General features: G+C 42.6%; 1 protein-coding gene and 1 long non-coding RNA gene across 2 annotated transcripts in view; one reads left to right on the top strand and one right to left on the bottom strand.

The window, feature by feature from the left end:
* The window catches only part of LOC310760040, a 592,410-nt gene that overhangs the window by 187,829 nt on the left and 378,847 nt on the right, over window positions 1-25,734 (bottom strand). The gene's annotated exons all lie outside the window — the stretch shown is intronic.
* The window catches only part of LOC310759012 (uncharacterized protein), a gene marked incomplete at its 5' end in the record, with an annotated part of 137,849 nt that overhangs the window by 67,154 nt on the left and 44,961 nt on the right, over window positions 1-25,734 (top strand). Inside the window, 5 exons of the mRNA XM_083605773.1 lie at window positions 1,512-1,584; window positions 4,048-4,122; window positions 8,089-8,210; window positions 11,654-11,866; window positions 14,158-14,279. Coding sequence (XP_083461899.1) covers window positions 1,512-1,584; window positions 4,048-4,122; window positions 8,089-8,210; window positions 11,654-11,866; window positions 14,158-14,279 — 605 coding nt within the window. The remainder of the gene's footprint in view (window positions 1-1,511; window positions 1,585-4,047; window positions 4,123-8,088; window positions 8,211-11,653; window positions 11,867-14,157; window positions 14,280-25,734) is intronic.

Genomic DNA, 25,734 nt, shown 5'->3' with positions numbered 1-25,734 from the left:
GATCCCAGTTCAAGTTATAGAACTTAGCAACCAGTAGTAACCGTAGAAGTATGCTCCTGAGATAGATTTGAGTGCAGGCATCTCTGGCTTGGCCCTGCTAGATCATCTGAAATGTGATGTCATTGGCTCATGAGCTGGAAGGCTTTGTTTTCTATTTACAATACAGACGCCTACCATTTTCCACGCTTCTGATTGATACATGACCACCAATGTGCAGGTCATTTTTGACCCGGAAGAGGGCAGGGGGTGGAATGGGGACAGAACAGGGTATAACGGGGCTCATGTGCCCTCTACCGACTGGCACAGGGGCCAGGAATTCAACCCCCATGCAAAATGGTTGCTGCCTGTATATCACAATGGATAAAAATGGCCTTTCTATAGATGTCTACTATGAAGTAAGGCCCAGTTAATTCAATGGAACTTTCGAGTAAGTTTACATTAAATTATATTCTTAGGAGATAAAAAAAAACTACATTCAGAGCTGCTGCTACATGTTGTTTGATCAGGAACTTGTTCTGATGTGACCAAGTCCTTTCTCCATCAGGAAGTACTTAAAAAAAACCTTATTACCAAGCTGTTACCTCAAGCCATCAGTGAACTAGGAACATTCCAACAAAGAAGGAATACTGACTGCAAATTGTTAATGACAGATATCTCCCGTCCTTTATGAGAACATGGCCAGCCCAGCTACTAGACAGAATGAGACCATTTGCCTCAGACTGCTGATTTGGGGTGTCATGAAAAGGCAGCAAATTGCTAATTATTCAATTTATTATTATATTTTTATTGTCAGGGAGTGGGGAGAGGTGCTTGTGGGGTTTTTTTTTTTGCTTGAGATGTCAAAATAAATTGGTTGGAGCTTGGACAAGAGCATAATTTGCTTCCCTACCTCAGGCATCAAAATGTTTTAGTTCAACCCTGCATAAGGCTTTGCTCTGTGATAAACGTGGACCTCTATGCCAGACTTGAAAACTTACCAAATAAATGTCTGTGCGATGTTTTCCTAGAACTCCATAACATTTTGCTCCAGCTCCATATTCATCTGTGCCTTTCTTCTGATTTGCACCATACTCTGCCAGCTCAAATGCAATGAAAATCTACAACTTGTCCCACACCCTACTCATTTGTCCAAGCTTGCAGTGCTGGGAATTGGGGTTTGTCTGATTGGCCACCCACTCTCATTCCAGTTCGGCTAAATTCTCTTTGCACCCTTTTATGTTGAGAAAGTTAGAATAGCAAAGTATGAGCAAGCTGAGCTAAGCTGCCAACAATCCACAAGCGTCTGCTTCTCTCAATGGTGCAAGGATCCAAGATCAAACAATATTTTCTTTAAGATTCCCTGACCAAGTATTGGATTTAATAAGTGTTCTCATGCCCTGTCCAAACTTTTGTGCATTTCTCCTTTTATAGAGACATATGGAGCTGTTGCTCTTTAACAGAGACAAGAATGTTAACTCAAAGTCAGATGCTTGAAGTCTAAGGTTTCCTTCTCTTTCAATTTTTTTTTCCAGATGCAAAGAAGGATGAGACACTCACAAGAACTGGATTCTGCATCCCAGTCTAATTTCAAGTCTGATTCCGAAGGTGGGCTAAAAGGGGTTTGGATATTTTTAGCCACAGAATATGCAAACCACAGAAAGTATGTAAACTACATGTGCATATTTGCCTGTCCTTTTCAAAGGAACTGCAGTTGAAAAAATATGTTGCCCACAGAAAGCTGGCGGCCTGGCAGGTCAGTATCGCAGCAGAAGCCCCAAGAATGTTCCTGGTTGCACTTTCCTAAAAAGCATATGTGCAATGCACACCCCAAAAACATGCTAACCAGCCACTCGTAGCTGCTAATCCCAGTCACTGTTTTAGAAATGTAAAGCCACCTAACAAAAGCATGTATTCCATAAGAAGACTTGCTCTTCCAAACTTGCTTTTGATGCTTGTTCTGTAATATTGGTAATCAGCTGGTCACAGATACCACCCTAAAAAAACAATCTCTGCTGAGCAGTAGCAAAACTCCAGGGGCCTTCTGGGCACTAACCCAGGGTTGTGTTTCCATTGGAAAACCAAGTCACAATGGAATCTGCTGTGTCTTAGAAATATGGCTTGTTTCCATGTATTTACACCTGAATTTTAAGGAGAGGGAATTCACAGCATTTACATCCCAAGAGGGGGCTTGCCCTCCCCAGCAGCACAGCATTAGATTCAGAGGCATCCTAAGCACCACCCCCACAACAGCTTGCTCCAGCCAGCCAACAAGGCTGCTGCCCTTCAATCCCCACATGGAATCCTGCCCACTTCCTGCTCCTTCTTCCCAGAAACCCCTGCTCCCCAAACCTCCGCTGTAAAAGGACACTCTCTCTTCCTGTGGTGACATCACACACCCCGTTACCCTGGCAACCACCCTCTGTGCTTGTCAGAGCATTCTGCCTGGTTGATGGCTTCCGCTGAGGGGCCATCAGCACCATTGTTGGCCATCAGCATCAACCCACCATCACCAGACTGGCCCCATGAGGAAGTTAGCTGGTGTCGTTCCCAACCCTTGCTAAATTCAGAAATTTATGAATTTTTCAAATTATGACGCGTCACTGAATGTAGAGATTGTAGAGAGTCTGCCCGCTCCAATTAATAACAATGTAAATCACATAGCATACATGCCTGCTTAAAAGCATATAGGAACATCATTTGTAAAAACAACTGAACAAGTGCTCACATCCTGTATGATTGGCTTAAGCTGAGGGGATATAATAATGTGCTATTTATCCTGCAATATGCTCCATGAACATCACAACCCAAGTGCTATTTCTGATTGGCTCTGCTTCTCAGTTGGGCCTTTGGAAGACAGCACCAATAATGGGGTATACCCAATATTAGACATACTCTGAGCAGACACATTGAAACCAATGGGCTTAAGTAATTTGATTTTAGCAGGTCTGCTGAATATCACCCAGTATTCCTTGTGGTGTCTATGCAGCCCCAGGATACATTTTGCTGATATGAAAAAGAGGCTAGAATACTTTTTCACAAACAGATTTTCTGAAGAGTGGCTCTTTAAGCAGCACTCTAGCTGAGGTATCCCACACATCACTTTGCTAGGTGAGATGTGATAAATCACAGGATTTACCATGTTGCTTTCTATTACTTTCCCTCTAAAATCACCATTTCATATCCCTTATTAAGGCTGTTTTCTATACTCTGTTCTTAGGAGACAGGAGAGTCAAACTTTAAACATGTAGCTACTTCTAGGGGGAGACGTGGTACTTACTAATCCAGTTTGTACTGCTGTGGTATACAGATTAGTGCAATAAAAGTTATTCAAGCACTAATCCAGTTACACATTTTTAGTATGCATGCACATTTTTCCCCCCAGGGGATTATCCATGCATAATAACTTACCATGTTAAAAACTTTCAGACATAGGATTGAATTATGGGAGCATTCCCATGACGCAGTATGGGAAACAGCCCTAAGTGTGTTGATTTTCAGTGGCACTACATCAACATAACAAAACTTATTACCATATTCTTACTGCCAAAATTAACTAAGCACAGAACTGCATTGTTATTGTAGTTGGAACCACTGTTCTTTCCCACCCTGTTCCTTTTGACTCCCATCTATCCTTTGAGTTCAGCCATTCAGGGTTCCACTTGAAGGACTCCTGCTGCTGCCTCATCTGCGGACTGCCCTGGCTTGGATGAGCCATTATACAAAAGAGCTGAGAAGTGCCATACTGGCACCCTGCTTTGCTGCAGCAAGATTTATCGTTTAGATAGTACTTGAAATTTGAAAGTGCAGTACCTCCGTTTGGAAAGAAAGGTAGCATCATTCCCATTGTATAAATGAGGAGCTGAGACTGAAACTGGCTTAGGTCACTTCCAGGTGACCCATTTATTGAGCAGACATCCTCATTTGTTTATGCAAAGTTTGGGGGGAGGTTAGATGATAATGGATATTTATTTAGTATTCCTTCTGCTTTGTTTGCAGAGACATCACATGATGTTTCATCAATAATTTTTTTACTTGCAGTGAGTTGCTTGCTTATTTTTTTGCATACAGGAGAATTAAAAAATGGCACCCTTTACCTGCAGCATGGAGACTTGCAGTCCATTCAGCAACTTCATTCCACTGCAGGTATGTAAAGGTAAAGGACCCCTGGATGGTTAAGTCCAGTCAAAAGCAACTATGGGGTTGCAGCGCTCATCTTGCTTTTAGGCCAAGGGAGCTGGCATTTGTCCACAGACAGCTTTCTAGGTCATGTGACCAGCACAACTAAACCACTTCTGGCGCAAGGGAACACTGCGATGGAAACCAGAGTGCACGGAAATGCCATTTACCTTCCTGCCACAGCAGTACCGATTTATCTCCTTGCACTGGCATGCTTTCGAACTGCTAGGTAGGCAAGAGCTGGGACAGAGCAACAGGAGCTCACCCTGTTGTGCAGATTCGAACCGCCGACCTTCTGATTGGCAAGTCCAAGGGGGTCTGTGGTTTAGACCACAGCGCCACCCACGTCCCTTACTTGCAGGTATGTAGCTAACATAAGACCATGACCTAGGGCTCTTGCAGAGGCCTGTGGAGATATGTTCTCACACCATACGTTCCACAGAACCTTACTAGGAGCTGTGTTTGAGTCCAGTACATCTGTCCTGGTGGCCTCAACCCCATGGTGGCTCTGCTGCCCTTTGTCGGACTAGTTGCAAACTCAAAGGAAAAATACAGGCAAATGCATTACTCCTTTGAAAATAAGGGAGCACAGTTTTTAAAGAATGATTATTCATATTTTATGAATCACTCTCCTGCCACAGTTGGAGAAGATGTGCCTCTGGATATCAGTTGCTGGGGTTCACAGGTAGGAAGTGTGCTGCATCACAGATGTCCTGTTTCTGCATCTCCCCATCATCATCTAGTTGGCCACTGTGAGAAATGGATGCTGGACTAAATGAACCTTTCTCTCATTAACTCTCTAAGGTTCTTTGATATATTTCTTGAAAAGTAAGTGAATTAAAACACATTTAGGGCAGAACTAAAAATGTGTTTTGGTCATATACCTGCCCCAGACTGTTAACTTGAGGATAGGGGAGTTGTTGCAAAGAGAACGACAGATAGGTATTGATCGGGGTTCTATTTCTCCCCCCCCCCATTTTTTAAAAAATGATTCCTAAGCACTTTTGTATACTGCTTTCATAAGGTGAAACATTTACAGCAACTGAGTGGGGGGAAAGGTTAGCGTTTCCTCTTTTTTGAACAGGTCTGGTGTCAAGCAAACAGTTCTGCTTTACAATGCATCTTTGTTGCCACTGCAGCGGGGACAGAAAGACAACTTTGGACTCACTTAAAATAATCTGCAAAGAATCATGAAAGAATATGCTTTTTTAATTGTTTGAGTGAAAAAGTCAAAAGGTGAAATGGCAGCAGTTTCAGCCTCTGAGTGATAGGTTGTAAAATGTCTGCCCAAGTAATCCACAGAGATCTCTGACTGAGAAAGCATTGTGTGGTCAAAATGTAATAACAATAAGAGCTCAGGGACAAGCTGGTTCCATCGTTGTTTGAAAGATATTTTGTCCACCCCCACCCCCCCGGTATTAAATGCACAACTACTAGCTTTGCCAAATTGACAGTTCAAGACCCAGGGACTCTTTGGAGCTTTAGCATCTGAAAAAGGGGGAAATCTTCAATGCCCCAAAACTTCATTTTAGAAGGAATAAATCTGCAACATGAAGGAGTTCTCTAACAGCAAGTCAGTGGGTCCTCAAAAAACCCCCACAAAGGCTCTGTACACTTTAGAAAGTTTGGAAAATCCTATTCTGAATGATGCTTCTATGTTATTTTCCAAAACAGTACCTGGATGACAAGGCTGGAAAGTTTCTGGAACTGTAAAGTACTGGGAAGATGACTAAGTAAATCAAAACATCAGTAGCACACACCATACCTTACTTTGGGTCATGACAAAAAGAGTTTCCAGATAGTCCCTATTTTAAGGTAGACTCCTTATTTTAAAGGGATCTTATTTCAAGTCATCAAGTTCCATGCAGGACTTCAAGGAAAAGGAATCTTGTTCATCATATTCATTATAGATCTTTGTATTGAGGGGCCACAAATAAGGAGGAAACCCAGGAATCTTGGAAACCACTAAGGAGGAAACCATATATTTCTAACAATATATATTTGCCTTCAAATAAAAATGGGCAGCTACTGCCTTTCTTTAAGGCTTCAGGTGCTACATCACTACTATGCCAAATAATTCTACACAGAATCAGTCACTGTACATGAAATTTGTTCGTGTGTAAGCTGTTAACCATGCATTTTCTTCATGCTAACACAAACTTTCATTTTTGACATTGGCTAGAAGAAAAATTGTCCCCAAAACATGATAGACCACCTTTCTCTGGCAGCTGCCCTTGTGAAACCATTTAAAACATCTGCTCCATGCTTTTGTGTGATGCACAGAATCCGGTATATAGCATGGCTCTCAAAAATATTTTCTGCTTTCATTATACAAAAAAGTATCTTGCCTGTGTCTTGCCTGTATCTTGACTGTGCGCAGAAGAACTTGAAAAATGAGGGGTTTTTTTAATGTCAGATGAACGCACTAAAAGCAAGTGGGGCTGTGCCAGGATTTCCAAGGCTCACTCAGTAGCTGGCAACCCAGTGCCCTTCATAATACCAGTCTCCTGTGACTACCCTTTCCTGGCCTTGGAACAGTTTGGGTGCCAGACTTCACAACTTTAAAGCGTACTTGGCTCCAGTTCAGTTAACATGTAAGATTAATTAGGAACTAACCATTTCATTGAAGTGCATCCAAGCCAGCCTTTCCCCCCTTTCTTTTCAAATTCATGGTTTGCCTCTCCTCATTATGGTGGATCAAGGTGTGCCTGCGTTTCGAGACATTTCCGTAAGGATGTGATTATGAGAGAGACCTTTTTGTGGTCCTCGGTCTGAGAACGCTCCAAGAGCTGCCAGTTTCAGTCCATTGCAGCTGCAATGTTCTGAGGAAACCAGGATGAATATGGCTGATAAGTCAGGCATGCTTCATCTTTTCCCAACAACATTCTTGTATGGATTACAGAGTAATCTGACATGCAGGCTTTGCCAATTAAAACAGCCATGGAAATGACTGAAAGTGTTTTCCTTGGCTGCATCTGGCCATCCTCTTTACCGATCGAAAGGAACAAGGGTTAATTTGATTTAATGTGTGTGAAAAGTAATATTCCTCATACGAGGATACCTCTCTCATTTTTGGCGTTCCCGATCAATCCGTTCCACTAATCCTGTCCCAAAATCAATGAATAAAACCAACTGATTTAAACCAGAAAGAGCTGAACAGCTCTCTTTTGTTGGAAGTGAGTAATGGCAATTTAATAGGAGACAAGCCACTGAGAAAGCCTGTGCTCAAAAAGAGCTAACGTTCAATTGTCCCAATCAGAGAATTTTGTTTGAGAAAACATGTTGAAAAGCTTCCCATCCATCGTCTCTATTCCCTCTGAAATGCTTGACCACGTTTAAGATTTAACTTTATCACTGTGGAACAGTGATGGGTTGCATCCAAAGCAGCTCTACAAGACTGTTCCATCGGCGCAAGGTTTTCTGCTTGTGCCATGGAGCATTTCCCCCTCTCCTCCCCACAGTGTGCCCCCTAAATCTGTTCTCTCAACCTTCTGGAGCAGATTTGGGGAGGGTGCACACAGGGGGAGAACAGAGGGGAAAGTCCCACTGCCTAACCAGAAATCCTTGTGCTGGCAGGATGGGTTAGCTGAACGCTGCCCTGTGTATTGCTGGACTACAATTCCCATCATCTCTGAACATTGACTATGATAGGAATTGGAGTCCAGAAAAATCTGGAGGGCCACAGGTTTCCCACCTCTGCTGTAGGAACACTGAGGAGCTGCAGGTTGCTGACTGCCATCAGGATAACGTTGAGAGATCTAAAGTTACCCAGGCAGAGAAATAGTAAACCAAGTAAATAAAAAAAAAAATGTTCCAAGATATAGGGAGCACATGTCTCTGGTAATTAAAAAACCCCACACTATTCACACTCCTGTATTACATTTGGTTTTAACAGATTGTGTCAATTGTATTTCTGTTCTTCAATTCTTTCAGGAACTCATGAAGTGAATAGTGATCCAAATAAAGAAACCTCATCGCTGTCAGCTGTATCTCTTCAATCAACTGGCAAATCTGAAGTTAGCAGCAAATTAGGCACGGGAAGTTTGCCCCTACAAGTGAGAACAAAAATCGGATGCATTTTAGTAGATTCTTACACAGAGTTCCTTAAATCCTACTTGCTAAATTTGGATGGAAATTTGCAATATCATGTACTATATACAGACTGGGGTTTTCTGTTTAAGTGAGAGTTCATTGTAAATATAAGGGTGGCTATGCAAGGGCAGCTGTGGCTATAGGAAGTGCTCAATGTTTTTTTATATAAAAAACATGCATAGGAGTTGCTGGTTCTGTGTTGAATCTACAGGTGACTTTATCCACTACATCCAGCTTTTCTAATAGAGCCAAAATATTCTGGGAAAAGGAGAACAAAACAGCTGTGCAAATAATGCTTGCTCAATTACTTTTAGACATTTTAGTATTTTTGTTGAAACATCTAAAAATGATTTCCTTTGTACAGTTACAAGATCCATTACATCTGGTTGCAGCAAGATTACCTTTTTATTAGAAAGCAAGCAGTGAACCAAGTAAAACCAAATGGTTTAGAAAGTTATCGGTGATAGCCAATGCAGTAATGTTCAGAGTAGACTCAAAGTGAACTCAGTGAGCCTAAGTTACATAAACTCATTGATTTAAGTAGGTCTACTCTGACCATTAGTAACATTGGATATTATCTTATTAAGAGTTACTTACTGCAATTAAGTTCACAATCACTCACAGGTCACAGATACAGTATCTATAATACGTAATTGGAGTGTAATTGTTTTACTTATTCATTACTTTCCTTAATTTCACAGCTCACTATACAATCCAGTAGAATTATCAGCATTTTACGGAATATTTTGCCTTCACAGCTAGATTGGGCTGGGCATCCTATGTGCATCAGATGTTAGCTTGCACAGTTCATCATACATTTTTCATACAGCTGTATTTCTGTACTGTACATATTTTTTGTTACCAGCTGTATTTCTGATTCTCACCTATGTCATTAGGACTTTTGTGATGCTCTTTGCTCCAAAGCCATAGGTTTCTCTTTCATTCAGACCAAGAGAGATCAATTGTGTGTGCCTCCTATAATTTCTGTAGCATGTTCTTTCCCCCTAATTAAGAAATGTTCCTCAATATTCCAAAACTGGGGTAGCTATTTTTAAAAAGTAATCTGACTACCAGAATATCTTAACTGCACCATTGACAATTAGGGGATAGAGGGGGAAATCTCCAAACTTGAAATGAACACACAAGAGCCAGGTCAGATTTCAGGTTTATGGGATTTTCATCTACCTTAAACCATGTCTAGGGTTTTATAAACTACAGGGCATGGAAACTTTTTTCATGATGATGATTCATGGGGCTACATGATGTTTCTCTAAGCCAGTGATCAGCAAAGTTTGCTTTCACAGGATGTGCTATCTTCAATGAAACTGGAACAGGGGAGATTCACTGTGTGTGGGTGTGGTCCTGTCTACCTTATAAAGTGCTGTGTCTTCATGAAACAGCCATCTGTGTTTAGTTACACAGTTTATTTGAAGGCAGCTATTTCTGTCCCATTTCAAGGAAGATTCCATGGCTGGAGTCCTCTGAGTCCATATGGCAACCCCCAAAATAGTTCTTTCCTTAAAACACACACACACACAGGTGCAAAAGAATAAAGTAAACAAAAGCCAAACAGTAAAAAAAAGAGAACTTGTTCGGTTCTGTGCTATATCTGTATAGAAAAGGCAGAACGAGCAGAAATGGGCGGGAAAGAGACAAAGGTTGCCTTTGTCTGATAAATGCATTTTCCAACCATTTCCCCAAAATGTGTAATAAATCCACAAGGCTTGCAAACCATTTCCCTTCAGGCAAACAAACACCAGACCTGAAATGCTCTAGATGTTTGATTAAAATAATAATAACATTACAGTCCCTTTGAATTGTTTGAAGCATCCTCCCATGCTGCCTTTAGGAAGCTGCCGTCAGTTAACACTGACTAGCAATGGCTCTACAGAGTCTCCAGCAGGAATCTTTTCTTGGCTTACTTGGAGATGCTAGGGATTGAACCTGGAACCTGGAACATGCAGAGCATGTGTGATCTGATGGGGCTACACCCAATCTCCTTGGGAAGCAACATAAACAGAGCCAGTTGCTTAGTTCCTACCCAGTCAAAATTTCTATCCTCCCTGACCTTGCAGTGATATGCTAGGAAGGTGTGTGTGTGTGTGTGTGTGTGTGTGTGTGTGTGTGTGTGTCTGTGTGTGTGTAACAGCATGTTACTATATATATCCCTTTATTACCTTTGTCTCTCTTCCATCCTTCTTGCTTCATGCAGTATAGAAGACAGGCAGTCTACTTTGTAAAGCACTGATGGTACTGGGGAAATAATAATTGTGTCGTTGAAATAGTCCTCCTAAATCTTTGTGTTATGAGTTGACATTGGTATGTTGCAATTTTTTCGTACACTGGTGATTTTAGATGCAGAAGTGGCCTGAATTAATTGTAGCATGACTTTAATATGGGGAAAGGAACTGAATTTGATTGATTTACTTTTACCAGAGGTGCCGTCTTGTGTCCAAGATTGAGGGGGCCCGGCACGTGTCATGCATGTGTTACGTCATGTGCACTTCATGCCTTGCTTGTGTGTGATGTCATGCGCCCGGTGTGCGACATCATGTGCACACACCATTTGCACTATGTGACATTCTTGGGAGGAAACCAAGCACAGAGTGGGTTCAGTGGCCTTCAGCTCCTCCTCTCACACACTTGGCTTTGCGCTCAGCCTCCTCCATCCCCTCCATCTTGAGGGTGGGCAGCCCTCCTGCCAACAAATATTGAGGGGGCCAAAGACACCTCGAAGGACATTTTCAAAATATGTCTTGTGGATTGGATACAGTGGTAAATTAAGAGCAATCCTGAATTAAACTTGCTAATAATAACCATCAGGACTTTCACTCTGCCTTGTTAAATAGAACTGCTCTTCCATGACGTCCTGGAAACTCTGGGACTAAGAAAAGACACTGTTGGCCACAACTTGCAATCCAGTCATGCACAATTGATACAGGAGGGGTGTGTGGGGACAGATTTGCATTATAATGTTAATTGTTTAATGTGTGACCCACCAAGCTGAATGTAGCCTGCCAGCTGAATATTGTGGTGCTTCACACACACACATATCCCTTGTCCTAAGCAAAGAGCAGAAGCAGGAAGTTCATCAAGTCCCTGACTCCCTGGTAGAACACAGAACCGTGGATAGGTAACATTCAGCTTAGTGGATCACAATATATGCAGGCCTAGTAGCACTCACTTGAACATCTTTGCGCTCTCTCGCTCTCTCTCTCTATCTCTCACATGCACTATACATCTAGGGTTGCCATTTGAACAAGTGGGAATGGAACATACAAGTCCTATGAATAACTTATCCAAGCAATGGGTGAAAATGGAATGAACAATGGAAACAATATTATGAACATCCACCTTTTGCTGGCATAAATTCATTTCAATACTTTTGTGTTTGCTTTTTGCACAGCAAAGAGAAAGTATTTCCGATACTAAGAAGAACAAGTATTTGGTTTTTTCCACTGACCCAATGGAATATAATATGCCACATCAAAGAGAACCAGATTCCCTGGTACATCAGTATACTTCTGCTGAAAGAACAAAATCACATCCTGTTCAGCCAGTCGCATTCATACCATCGGATGCATTCGAGGAATGTAACAACAAGTGCAAACAAAAAATAGTAAGTATATCAAAACCAAATTCACACCTGAAAACAAAGATTTTGCTTTAAAAGGAAAGGACATCATGCATACATATGCTTTAAGCTGCCCAGAGTGGCTGGGGAAGCCCAGCCAGATGGGTGGGTTATAAATAATAAAATTGTTGTTGTTGTTGTTGTTGTTGTTATACATGCAGGTAGATAAATACTGTACATGGATAGTTGAAATTACCACCTTTGAAATAAAAACATCAGCTAGCAGCCTTAAGGGAAATATTCCCAAATCCACACTATTGGGTTTGTCATTGTGAAACCTTACTGACAGTACAATCCTATACACAGAATCATAAAGTTGGAAGGTACCCTGGGGATTATCCAGTCCACACACCCTCTGCAATGCAGGAATGTGCATCTGCCCCATAGGGGGTTCAACCTGCAACCTGGATGTTATCAGCACCATGCTCTAACCAACTGAGCTAAGCTGTGTAATGCCTGTTTAGAAGTGTGCCCCAATGAATTCATTGGAGTTTACTCACAGTATAGGACTGCAGCCCTGAGAACAGTGTTATGTGTGAATAATGGGTGATGCCCAACATTAATCCCACTGGATGGCATGCAATGCTAGTCCTACACAATATAGACCTGTTGGAAGTGAATCAACATGACTTAGATTCATTGATTTCAGTGAGGGCACTCTGACTAGGAATTAGTTGACTTCCACCCGTTGAAATTAATGGGTCTACTCTGAGTATGACTAATGCAGGACACCACCCAATGGAATTACAAGCCTGGCATGCTTCTGAGGGACCACCCTTTCCAACCTCCACTGTCTGAAGAAAGGACGATCCTCCATGGCCAAACATTCCTAGGGACTGAAAACTAACATTCCAGAGAACTTACCACAAATCAAGTTTATTTTTGCCTTTCAAACTTCTGCATTTGGGTTGAAGAAAAGAATTTGCAACATCAGGGAGAATAAATTAAGCCACATGCACTGATGTTAGTAATGAAGACAGCAGGGAGTTCCGATAGATACATTTGATGTCAAAAGAAAATTACTCTTTGGTGAGACAGAAATTATCTCACTTGAATAATATTTTTCCTGAAGCTCTTTTCTCAAAACCAATGGCAATCCTTCCAAAAAAGAGAAAGAACTAGAGAGGTTCTTGGCATCCAAAAGGTCTTCCCAGATTTCTGAGTTTCCTTTTAATGCAATAAACTGTGTCCTAACAAAACACTTTCTGGAGAGCCGGCTTATGTTATTGTTAATCCAATAAAGGGAGAAAGGACAGGGCTAAGTTTTGTATATGGATCTAGCATATTGAAAAGGGGCAGAGCTCAGTATATTAGCAATGTCATCATATTTCAGTGAGTAATCATGCTGAATTAAAGCATGCAATCATGAGCAGGGCAAGGCAAAACAAATACAGAAATATACTTATTGGCTCTGAAAATTCAAAAAAAACTATTGGGCACCCACTTCAAGAGATGATTGGATAGATGTTTAGGACAATGAAATAAGGTGCCTCTTCACACAAAGTATAACTAATAGTTGCAAGCGACTCCATGGATCCCTGATGTACTATGGGTTTTAGAAACTGTTGTCTTCTATACACAGTGGGCTGGATGGCTTTGGGTAGAGTGATATAGTGTAGTAGTAGATGAGAGCCTATTCTCTGAATGTGCTTACTTCTGTGTAATCTTGCTCAGTCAACAAATATATATGAAGTGGTCAACTGTGCTGTTCACTTGTGTCTTGGAAAGTGGGCTTCAATTGTTTCAAATACTTGACTGGAATAAGCAGAAGTACCTAAGATGTCCTGTGATAAATAAGGGCATTGTGCTTTATGAACAGACTGTTTCCCTCGTAAGCTGCTTAAAATCTTTTCTAATGTTTCAGTTCTATTTGTTAAAAAGCCATTAAAATTACAACATGGGTAGCACAGAGGATGATGACAATATGAGGCCAGGGACTGTTTGAAAGACTAGCAAGTAGCTGCCCTGAATTGTAATCCTCAACAGGACCAGTGATCTGGTTTGTCTCCTTATTTAAATATCACCATCTCCTGCAGTTAAATAATAAGGCTTCTTCATGTTTTTTTTAAACTGGCTTACTTTGACAAATTTATAAGCATTGAGGTCTGTCTAGAATCAGTTCCAAGGTCTTCTTGCTCTCATTCTCTTTCCTGCTCCCCAAACTGCATTCTAGAATTTTTGCTGCTGAAGCAAAAGCCTTGTGAAAAAGGAAACTCTGAAGCAAAACATTACCAAATATGTCTGCTCTCCTGCCCATGTCTTTTTTATTTCCACAGGAAAAGCCTCCAGACGCTGGTGACGACAGGCTAACCAATGAACAAGCAGCAGAGGCTCTCGTCACTGGGAAACAGGAGGGCGAGCGCCTGCCAAGAGCTGGTCTCACGAAGAGGAAGCCCTTGTAGGTACCACAGTCAGCTAGAGTAAAAGGGACACTGTCAGCTGAAACGTCAGCATAGTCAAAGCGTATCTGTTTGAAATTGTGGCCTACCTTCGGGAATGTCTCTTATTTTCCTAGCCAACTTCTCCCACTCTTAAAAAAAAAGTTCTCTTTTTCTTTTCAAGCTGCACTTCACAGTCAGACACATGCGCTATGTGCTCTTGTTTCTTCTCTGCTTTGCATACAGAAGGTCCAAAGTTCAATTCTCAGCATCTCCCAGTAGGGCTGGGTGAACCTTCTGTCTAAACCCATGGATAGCCTCTGTCAGAAGATGGGCCAATGGTCTGACTTGGTATCAGGCAGCTTTCTGTGTTCCTGTGTTCGCCCTTCTTCATTTAATTTAAATCCATTACTTCTAGCTTTACTCTGTTGGGCAACAGAAAACAAGTCTCTGTCCTCTTCTGACAGCCTTTTAGGTACTCATCCTCCTCTCCTGTAGTGTTCTTCTGTTCTCCAGGCTTAAATATGCCCAGTTCCTTAACCCTACCTTGTAGGAGGACAGTTATTTATTTATTTTTACCCCAAAACCATCTTTGTTCACCTATGAACAATTTGTTTACATCTTTCTTAGCATGGAAAAATATTGTCGGTTTTATTTTAGAATGCTACATGAGCAAATGTGTCTGCCATTTATTTTCTAATTGCTTGCTTATGCAGTTATGTAACTGGATGCTAAAAGCAAATAATTTGGTTTGAGATCTTGGCCCCCATCAGTCTTAAAGGTAATGGGAAGAAGAAGGGATGGGACAAAATGTGGAACTCAAATTCTCTGAGCCCAGGTAGCTCCTACCTGTCTACCGGAACCTTTAAATTGTGATGGGCAGAGTCCTGCTGCAGTCTGGAAGGGGGGCGGGAATGGATTTGATGCTTGTTGATAAGTGGATCTCCTCCATGTACTAGTTCCTCCCTCATGCAAGTCAGCCATGCAACTGCAGGAGAGGACACTGGTGTCAGAGCAGGAGTTCCCCAGGCCCACCTCGTCCAAGTTCCTTTCTTACTCCCCAAATATACTGTAAATTGCAAATTTAAAGGACAGTGGGATAAGCTGAGTGCACATCCATATACGCAGCCAAGTGGAGATACAGCCTATTGGTGATGCATTGCTTTTAGTAGAAGCCGCACAGTTTTGTATCCAAGTGCTCATTCTGCAGAAATCAGTGCCATATAATTATAAAATATCTGCTCTCAAATGGACATTTGGAAGCCCATCTAAATGCAGATGTTGTCAGCAAAGCTGTTCTGTTAGACAGCATCTGTTCTCGGATGCACATTTTGATGTACATCTGATTTAACCTGGCACAAACCATGAACATTTTTTCATGGGTCTAAGCTTGTTACATATTTATTCAAGGAAAAAGCCTCTGCTACAAAGAATTTACACTGTTGTTCCAGCTTGCCCTGGATGGCTTTAGGTCTTGGGATGAAGCTGTGATCTGAAAATTACTTTTCCATATATTTATGAGTGTATTTGAGTGCATATATGATGCTATTAGAATAACAAAATCTGCATGTCCACTTTGAGTTTATTTTGGTCTCTGCATGGTGCTCCACACCACTCAAAAAGTAAACATGACAGACACAACATCTAACATCTGTATTTAGTAACGCCTCTGTTCACAGCATCAGCAAAACGCAGCCTGGGGCTGCTTTTTATGTGGAGGCATTTTCCCCTAAAAATAGATATGTTCTCCCTCCCCTTTGAATGTGTCCATTTCTGCACAGTGGGGACATCACACAAAGGGGGGAAATGGCACCAAATTGCACATGCCAATCTGCTCTGAGAGTTAACTCTCCACAAGTTAATTCTTCCAGTCCTGTGCTCCCAGAAAAAGAAGAGCCTGTGTAAAGTTCCTTGTATGTTTCTTTGGGAAAGTGATTCCTTAGTTTCTTTGAGCTGCTCTTTGTTAGAACTTTTAGGGTCCATCACTATTTTGAGGTAGGATTGAATCACTTACTGGCAAATTTGGGTTATGCCGTTAAAGTGGATTTGGTGCTCTTGCTCAACAAACCTGTTCCCCCATCCCAAAAAGAGAGTGGGAGTTTTTCTGATAAAAGAGGTGGCAGGAAAGTATATTGAAAAGTATGGGTTAGGCGTAGGATTGCTTGAAGTGATATCACGCCAACAAACAAATCAGAATGAATGTGTAATCAACAGATGATCAGGAAGTGAACTAAATTTCCCTTCCTAATTATTATGCTGGACATTGACTAAGGTGGGTGAATACTCTCCATTTCCCCTTTGCTTTGTCTGGCACAAACGTAGATGTGAGCATGTGTTTTAATGGTTTGGTTTCTTTGTTTCCATGAGTTCACAGGCCAAAGAGACAGTAGGGAAGAGAACAAGGCCCCTCCCTTCTCATGCAAGCTATTTCAAACTATTAGGTGCTTGCTTCCAGTAAAGTAACTGTTATCTTAAAGCATCTTCCTATCACATCCAAACCAAGTGGCCTGTGATAAACATGAATGCCACCACAGTTACTTGGACATGTGGAGAAAGTGCATCCCACATTATGTGGGCATAGAGGATTTTCAGACCTTACTCTTAGCCCAGGCCTCCTCAAACTCGGCCCTTCAGATGTTTTTGGCCTACAACTCCCATGATCCCTAGCTAGCAGGACCAGTAGTCCGGGATGATGGGAATTGTATTCTCAAAACCTCTGAAGGGCCAAGTTTGAGCAAGCCTGTCTTACCCAGATAGATGGGGCTCATCAACTTGGGAGGGTAGCTCATCTAGGAGGAGGAAAACCCTGATCCTAAACATCCACTGCCATGAGGCATGTTTTTTGGGAGAAGAAAAAGTTATGGAGTAAATACTACAAAAATATGGAGTGGAGTCCCCAAGGTGACTTGGACGCCTCCTTCTGGCAACTCCTGCAGCCAAGCTGGTGCCAGATATATTGCTCTGCTTTTCTTTGGACCACATCAGCAAGGACAAGGGGGGTGTCTTGTCAAGTGGGCTGACCAGGATCTCCATTCACACTGCCCAGGCTTGTGACCCAGGGAGGTCACTTCAGTGTTGCTAATGCAGCGGTTTAAGTTCACCCCTGGAGGAGCACTCCATTGTCTCTCGAGACCAGACAGATGCCAACAACAACTCTTAGCCAATACAAAGATCGCCGTTTATAAGTTCCAGCTATGCCTGTCATTTCCTATTAATTGTAGTCCTATGTGGAATCCTATTTCCTGTCTGCATCCTTTTTTGTTTCTGAGTAGAAAGTTGCGGAGAGAAATAAATTATTGGGGTGGGGGACTGGTTGAGTTCACAGTGTTCCTTCAGGGCCTTGCCTTGCTTAGATGCTTTACTCTGGCACTTGTCCAAGTATGGCTTAGATAAAAATAGCCAGGGCTAAATATTTACCTCTCTTCTAGTAGACGAAACTCAGTATCAACCTTCTCACTGTGCAAATCCCGGGATTTACCAATGTTTGTCAGCTGGAATTCTTTCAGAGGTCCAATCTGATGAAAGCCCAAATAAATGATTACTTCAACGCAGAGTTTCACAAGATGTTACAAGGGATTAGAGCAGGACTGAGCACAGGGATGCCATTTTTGGCAGCAGTCGTGTGTCTCCATAACATTTAGTTATGACCCAAATCTGTTAGAATCACAGATTCCAAACTGTGTTGCTGGGAAACATATCAGGGTTTCCCCAATAAGAAGATCAGTAGTGGACAAAATTTCCTGCACGTATGGATAGTGAGAAATTCAATTCAGCTCACATTTAAAAGCAAACCTACCTGATTCACACCTTCCAAAACAATGCACAAGCCAAATCACAGCTAGCCTTTGAAGTTCATACTTCTTTGAATTTTGGGACAGTTTTCTGTTCATCTGTCTGTCCCTCCTTCCTTTCCTCTTTAATTTGCAAAGGCCGATATAAATAAAGCTCAGTTTGCCTTTCCATTTACATCTCTGCCATGGTTATGTAACTGGCACACCTTGTTGCCATAACAGCTGCTGCTTTCAGTCTAACCCTTAACAAACAGTTCTACCCATCAGGCTGGGGAAACTCTTATATTGGCATTTCTGAATTTAGAGAGCCAGTTATGTTGCTGCTGTCTTCTGGTTATGCACCTCCCCATTCCACTGCCCCATATGCACACCTTTTACATGCCGACATGGTCTCTCCTCTACATTTGGGCTTCTGTGCCTGGTTCAGGAAAGCCGCAGTGAATTTCTGCTCCTTGAACTTTGTTTTCTTGGATTTCTCTCCACATCCATTTCCCACTCCAGACTCATAATATTTTTCAGACTCTGAACAATGGATTAGCTGTTCTCTCCAAGTAGGTTTCCAGAAACAGGCTTTAGAGTTTTGCCATCTGTTTATCTTTCTTAGTATTCCAGTGAGTAGCTCCTTTATAAACTTTGCATGCAAATAACACCAAAACACTGAAAGGAGTTGTTTGTTTTTACTTCTGAGGTGGCTACCATTGCACGTGAGTATCCGTGTGGGCAGCAGATCACAGAAGCGGTGACAAAGGTGACAAACATTACTTTGGGTCAGCAATGAGACGTGCTTTATTTATGAGATAGAAGGAACACGGCCTGGAGGGGGGGGAGGAACACTAGCCACTCACAATTTTAAGATATGGGATGACAGTTTCAACTGGATCATAGGGCCAAGAAAGGGCAGGGGGAACATCCAGATGCTCCTTTTCTTGTGCATTCATGATGATTGCTGCTCATGATGGTATCAGAGAGGTTATATGCGACCTGATGGAGGACAGGTTTCTGCACAGCACTACTTGTTCCACAAAAGGGACGCGGGTGGCGCTGTGGGTTAAACCACAGAGCCTAGGGCTTGCTGATCAGAAGGTTGGTGGTTCAAATCCCTGTGATGGGGTGAGCTCCCATTCCTCGGTCCCACCTCTGCCAACCTAGCAGTTCGAAAGCACATCAAAGTGCAAGTAGATAAATAGGTACCTCTCCGGCGGGAAGGTAAACGGTGTTTCCGTGCGCTGCTCTGGTTCGCCAGAAGCAGCTTAGTCATGCTGGCCACATGACCTGGAAGCTGTACGCCGGCTACCTTGGCCAATAAAGCGAGATGAGCGCCGCAACCCCAGAGTCGGTCAGGGGTCCCTTTACCTTTACTTTACTTGTTCCACAGAGATCCTGAGGGATTTCCACCATATAAATCACACTGTCCTTCATTACAAGGATTGGCTAACAACATCCTATCTTCTTCCCCAGTTTTTACAAATTCATACCTACTAAAGTTCCTGACCATCTTTGGCAAATGAACCCCCCATGTGAATTATTGTGAGGTGATCTCAAGGATATGAAGTTTTCCTACAGTTTTCTGGTAAACAAATAAAAGCAAGGGATTCAGCATTCGGCTGAGAAGGATATCAGCTGCTCAAAAGCGTTGACAGTGGGACTGCTCACATGCCATTTAGCTTGGGAGGTCTTCAATTTGTAGGTCTGCTTACCCATTATCACTGACTTGTGGCAAGACATTGCCTCACTCTCTGGCTTCTGTAGGGCTGCTGACATTACTGCTTCCAAATGCTCCCCCAAACAATGACGTGATTATTTTTGTTTTTATTTTTAGCACATCTTTTGCACAGATGGGAGATGTGGTAGTCTTGTATCATTAGTTACACCCATATCGTGTATAAAGATCAGAGTTCCTGTCCTTTGCTATTTTTTTTCCTTCACAAGATTCATGAGGGTTTGAAATATTTGTAAACATGTTTCTCAGATTGCGTTACCGGCATTCAGAAAGCAAGCTGGATACACAGTAAAATGGTCTTCGTCTGTTTTCCTTTTTTGCAGCAGCAGCTTCAGAACTGTTAGTCTGGTAATTCTGAGCATTCTCCACTCCTAGTGAATAGTTCTTTTTCTCAGGGCTGGATAAGATGGGGAGGCAGGCCTCAGGATCATGACATCCCCCTGGGCCAGTGACCTTTGATCTTCTCCCTGTAAAGGGCCATGCCCACCGATAAGAACATAAGAGGAGCCAAGCAGGATCAGGCCAGTGGCCCATCTAGTCCAGCATCCTGTTCTCACAGTGGCCAACCAGATGCCTGTGGAAAACCCGCAAGTGCAAGAACAGTCTCCCTTCCAGCTACATAATGATGGATGCTATCTAAACAAATACATATTTATATTTTAAGGTTTGGATTCAACAGAGTCACTGAGTGAGCAGGATGTCAGGAACTGGCTGGACACTCAGGGGTGGTGGTCAGATACTGATACATGGGCACCAGATGAAGTGGGGTTGGAGATAACTTGCAAGAAGGGTTCCATGGTCTGGGGGAATCTGTAGCAGCCAGGAGGCAAGAGTTAGAGGTAGGAGAAGTTGCAGGATTGGAGAGTGAAGGACACTTGATGCAGGAGGAGGGAGAGATAAGCAAGGCTGGTGTAGACACAAGGGCTTCCTCACCTCCTCCTCCTGCCCCTACTTCTCCTGCTCCACTGCCTCCCAGGACCAGGTGAGAATTGTAGAGGAATGAGCAGAAGCAGGTTACACACAGATGTAATCTTTACCTGCTTGCACACAGGGACACAGGTGGCGCTGTGGGTTAAACCCCAGAGCCTAGGACTTGCCGATCAGAAGGTTGGCGGTTCGAATCCCTGTGATGGGATGAGCTCCCGTTGCTCGGTCCCTACTCCTGCCAACCTAGCAGTTTGAAAGCACATCAAAGTGCAAGTAGATAAATAGGTACCGCTCCAGAAGGAAGGTAAACGGCGTTTCCGGGCGCTGCTCTGCTTCACCAGAAGCGGCTTAGTCATGCTGGCCACGTGACCCGGAAGCTGGGCGCCGGCTCCCTCGGCCAATAAAGCGAGATGAACGCCGCAACCCCAGAGTCGGTCACGACTGGACCTAATGGTCAGGGGTCCCTTTACCTTTACACAGCTCGGGTGGGGAAGATAGATAAGCTGAAGTTGGGACAGGGCCTCTCTTTTGCTGCAACTGCCTCATCGAGTGCACACCTAGGAGTAGTTGAGAATCATAGGACTGATAGATGTGCTTTTTCGCAACTTATAAGTGTACTTTGGACAACAACGAGTTAATTCCTCATTTAGTACATTCCTTGACTGACAGCGCCGTGACATGGAATGACTTCTGCTTGCGCAACAGAACTTCCCCTCCTCTCCTCCCTCTGTGTGCACCTTACATCCCCTCAAATCTTCTCCATAGGGAGCAGATGGGGGAATTGTGGAGGTGCATGCAATACATGGAGGTGGAAATTAAGTTACGTGGAAGGCATTCTGCTTGTGCAATAACTAGTTGGATTCAAGCCTGTGACACGGTTTTTCAAGTGGCAGTTTCTGCCACAAAATAACTGCAGGTAACAGGGGACGTCATGCCTCAGAGAGCTCTGCTTGCCGCACAGTCTGTTACGAGCACATGGAGGAATTGTGCGGCTTGGGATCAGGAAACATTTTGTTCCCTGATTTTGCTTTCTCACTTTCTTCAGGCTGCATTCCCAGCCAGAAGAAAGTGAATTTCTGCCAGGACATAATGGATTTTAATCACTCTCATATTCAAACATAGGGTATGCTAAAAAGGGAGGGGGGAAGGGGGGATCTACCAAGCCTTCTACTTAGTTGCGGTTTGATTATTTGCTATGATGAACAATAAACCAGAAGAGCGACATTTCTTTTATAATACTGTAAACTTAAATGACATTTTGGTTAAATAATCTGACAATGAGGGAAATGATCCGGCTGCAGCTCCTTTCTATAAACTCCAAAGAGCAAACAATGATCTCATCGATACTGCAGTTGCTTGCCAATGGTAGTGGGAATGAGCAATTTGTAAGTGCAGGAAGCAAAACTCACCCCAGTGAAAAGTTCAATGAAGTCAACAGTACTCCACCAAAAGGAGACTTTTCCGTCTATCTAGAGTACAGTGCTTGAATATATTTCAGGAGTTTGTAGATGTATGATGCTTTTAAACTGACCTGAGCTATTACATATGAAGGTTGAGTTGAGTTAGACCATTAGTCCACCCAGTCCAGTATTGCTAGCAATGTCTGGCAGACACTTTCCATGGTTTCAGGCAAGGGTCATCTAAGAGGGAACGGGCCATATAAAAGGCTGCCTTATAATATTACAGATATTAAAAGTGGAAAGGGTTGAAGGAATGGGTAAGAAGCATCTTGAACTACACAAGGCCACAACTGGCCTAGTCCGAATGATTGCATGTTACCTCCAGGAAGCAGAAGCAGCACACCTCTGAATACCAGTCCTGGGGAACAACAGTGGGAGAAGGCAATTGTATCCAAGACCTTCTTGTTGGCTCTCCATAAAGTTTATGGCATAAGCATCTAGTTGGTCATTGTGGGGAACAGGATGCTGGACTAGACATACATTTGGTTTGATCCAGCTCTTATGACCAGCTCACTGCAGCTATGCTAATGCAGCTATCAGGGTTTAGCCCTAAAAGGTGGTCTATAAATATTATGAACGAATGAATGGACGGACGGACGGACGAACGAACAGAAACCCCGGGGACACCCCCTCTTGCAATGATGATGTAAATGTTGCCAAGGCTTCTGCCATTCCATAGCCTGGATGCTGCAGGATCATGCTGCAAAAATGCAGTTGGTGGATAAGCCAAAGTATGTCTTCACTGCTTGTGCTGTATCAATTTTGCCATTGGGGCCTACTAGAATGGGTCCAATGCAATACAATTTGCACACCATAAGTTGCAATCTAAATATATAATTAAACCATTACAGTGGTACCTTGGTTCTCGAACGCCTTGGTACTCGAACATTTCGGCTCCTGAACGCCGAAAACCCAGAAGTAAGTGTTCCGGTTTTCAAATGTTTTTTGGAAGCCGAACATCCAATGTGGTTTTAGGTTACTGTTTCTGGGGCACCTGCACCAATTGGAAACAGCACCTTGGTTTTCGAATGTTTCAGAAGTCGAATGGATTTCTGGAACAGATTACTTTTGAGAACCAAGATACCACTGCATTTAAAAATAATGACAATATTTTGATATTTTGAATTAACCTACCTATCATTATCATTATCATATTTATATCCCACCCATCTGTCTGGGTTTCCCAGCCACTCTGGGTGGCTTACAATACATTAAAAATTATAAAACATTAGACATTAAAAATTTCCCAATACAGGGTTGCCTTCAAATGTCTTCTTAAAGTCAGATAGTTGTTTATTTCCTTGACATCTGATGGGAGGGAATTCCACAGGGTGGGCGCCACTACCAAGAAGGCCCTCTGCCTGGTTCCCTATAACTTCACTTCTCGCAGTGAAGGCCCTCGGAGCTTGGAGTACCAGACAGACATCTAATATTTAACCATGGCAGCAGGTGTGGATATTGGTTCCCCATTATGTAAGAAATGCAATCCTTCGTTAGATAGAAGGTTCCACTCCAGCTGCTGCTATCTGATTAGGATAGGCAGTGGATTGTTTTATGTTGTGAGGTATTGTTAAGGGATTCCTGTCCAAAAGGTTTGCATTAGTCTATCTCTGTTATCTTTGTCCATGGAGTTTTCTTGGCAGGGATACTGGAGTGGCTTGCCGGTTCCTGCTCCAGGTGGATCACGTTTGGTCAAAACTGTCCACTATGACCTGTCCATCTTGGGTGCCCATGCACGGCATAGCTCATAGCTTCTCTGAGTTATTCAAGCCCCTTCGCCACGGCCACCTCATGAGAAGAGAAAACTCCCTGGAAAAGACCCTGTTGTTGGGAAAGATGGTGGGCACAAGGAGAAGGGGATGACAGAGGACGAGATGGTTGGATAGTGTTATAGAAGCGGCCAACATGAGTGTGACCAAACTGCAGGAGGCAGTGAAAGACAGGAGTGCCTGGTGTGCTCTGGTCCATGGGGTCACGAAGAGTCGGACACGACTAAACGACTAAACGACCAAACAACAACAAAATCTCTGTTATCATTCAACAGCAGCCACATAGGTGAATACCAAGCCCATTCAAATAGATTTATTGATGGGGCACTTTCTACTGCATATCAAATTTATACTTAAGATCCACTGAAAACAATGCGACTACACAGATGTATGTGCATCTTGGCACTAGGCTGGGGTGCAGGTGTGAGAAGAAACTACCACCAGATTTTGCTATGCAGTTATTTGTAATATTCAGAGAATTTCCTCACAATGCACATTTGGAAGCATGGGCTTTTTGTTCTGCTATTAGCATAACTTACCGGGGCTGGGGAGTGGGGGGAAAGAAATCCCAGCTTCTGATAAACCTGTGGAGAATGAAATGTCTGGGTTTAAATGAGCTTTTGTGGTAAACGTCACTTGGCTATTTTCTGATTCGTCTGCTAATGAGCTGGTTTTGCAGTGACTTTTCTTAGTTGATATTCCTGGAGGGCCCTTGACATTCCATGAATGTTTTTGTTTTTATTTTTTAGAAAAATGTTTTTGCTGCCTCATGGTCACTTTCCAGTTGCAAATCTTTCATTCAGATGCTAAACAGATGGACAGGTTTTAATTAGCTGGAGTCTGATTGCCAAGGAGACCTCCTTATTTAAACCCAACAAGAGAGTCTGCTTTCAAATCCAAATGTGCCCATAAAAGACAGCTTTATATTAAGGAGGGAGCAATAGTTTTATCACTGTGTGGTCATTAACACGGTTCACATGGGTTAAGTTGGAAAAAGACTTGCGATAATATTCATGCCTTGCTCCCCATTATAGCCCATTTGTTGCCAGTCTGCCAGGGAAACGAAATCTCTCTTTTGCAAAAGCACAGGAAACAGTTGGCATTGGTCTCCAAGCATTTTAATTTAGCCTCTCTTGAAGTTGCTGTAATAGTACCTATATTTTTAGTATGTTGCCCTTGGCATTTCGCATCCTGAGGGGCAGTTATAAAAATAATAACAAGCAACCTAACTTGTTTTTATACTGTTGAGAACAGTCCAGCCTTCTGGCCACGTAGGCCCTGGCCTAGGAGGTGTTGAATGGCCTTTCCCCCTCCTAGTGGTAGTGAAGGTCAAAGTAGGAACCGAAAAACAGTGCTGTAATGCACAACATTTCAGTTTCCCTGAACACAGCCCTGGAGAAAAAGCACTTTTGTCTAGAAGTCACTTTGAATGAATTATTTTTACACCGTATCCTAGCTGACTGTAGCGACACAAGTATGATTTAACAGCAAAGTAGGTGTGCATAAACTTCACAAAAGGTACTCCAAAATTCACAATACTGGATCCTAAATAAATTTCAGTAACTTTCACCCATAATTTCCCATGATGTCTATCAAGTCAACAGCAAGCATTCCATGCAGTCATTTAAAAGTGAACCTACTTAATTCACACTTTCTGGAAGAATACACGAAGCAAAACACAGCCATTCTTCAAAATTCATACTCTTTCTTGAATTTTGCAATGCCGTTCTCCAGCCCCATAATGTGTGCAAAAATGCATATACTAGGATAAAGCGTGCAATAAAATGTATATATTGAAAATAGTATTC

This window comes from Podarcis filfolensis (assembly GCF_964270895.1).
Source record: "Podarcis filfolensis genome assembly, chromosome: 3".
In the NCBI taxonomy this organism is placed as follows: Eukaryota; Metazoa; Chordata; class Lepidosauria; order Squamata; family Lacertidae; genus Podarcis; species Podarcis filfolensis.
Note: the sequence above shows the minus strand (reverse complement) of the source record. Positions and strands in the feature narration are given on the sequence as shown.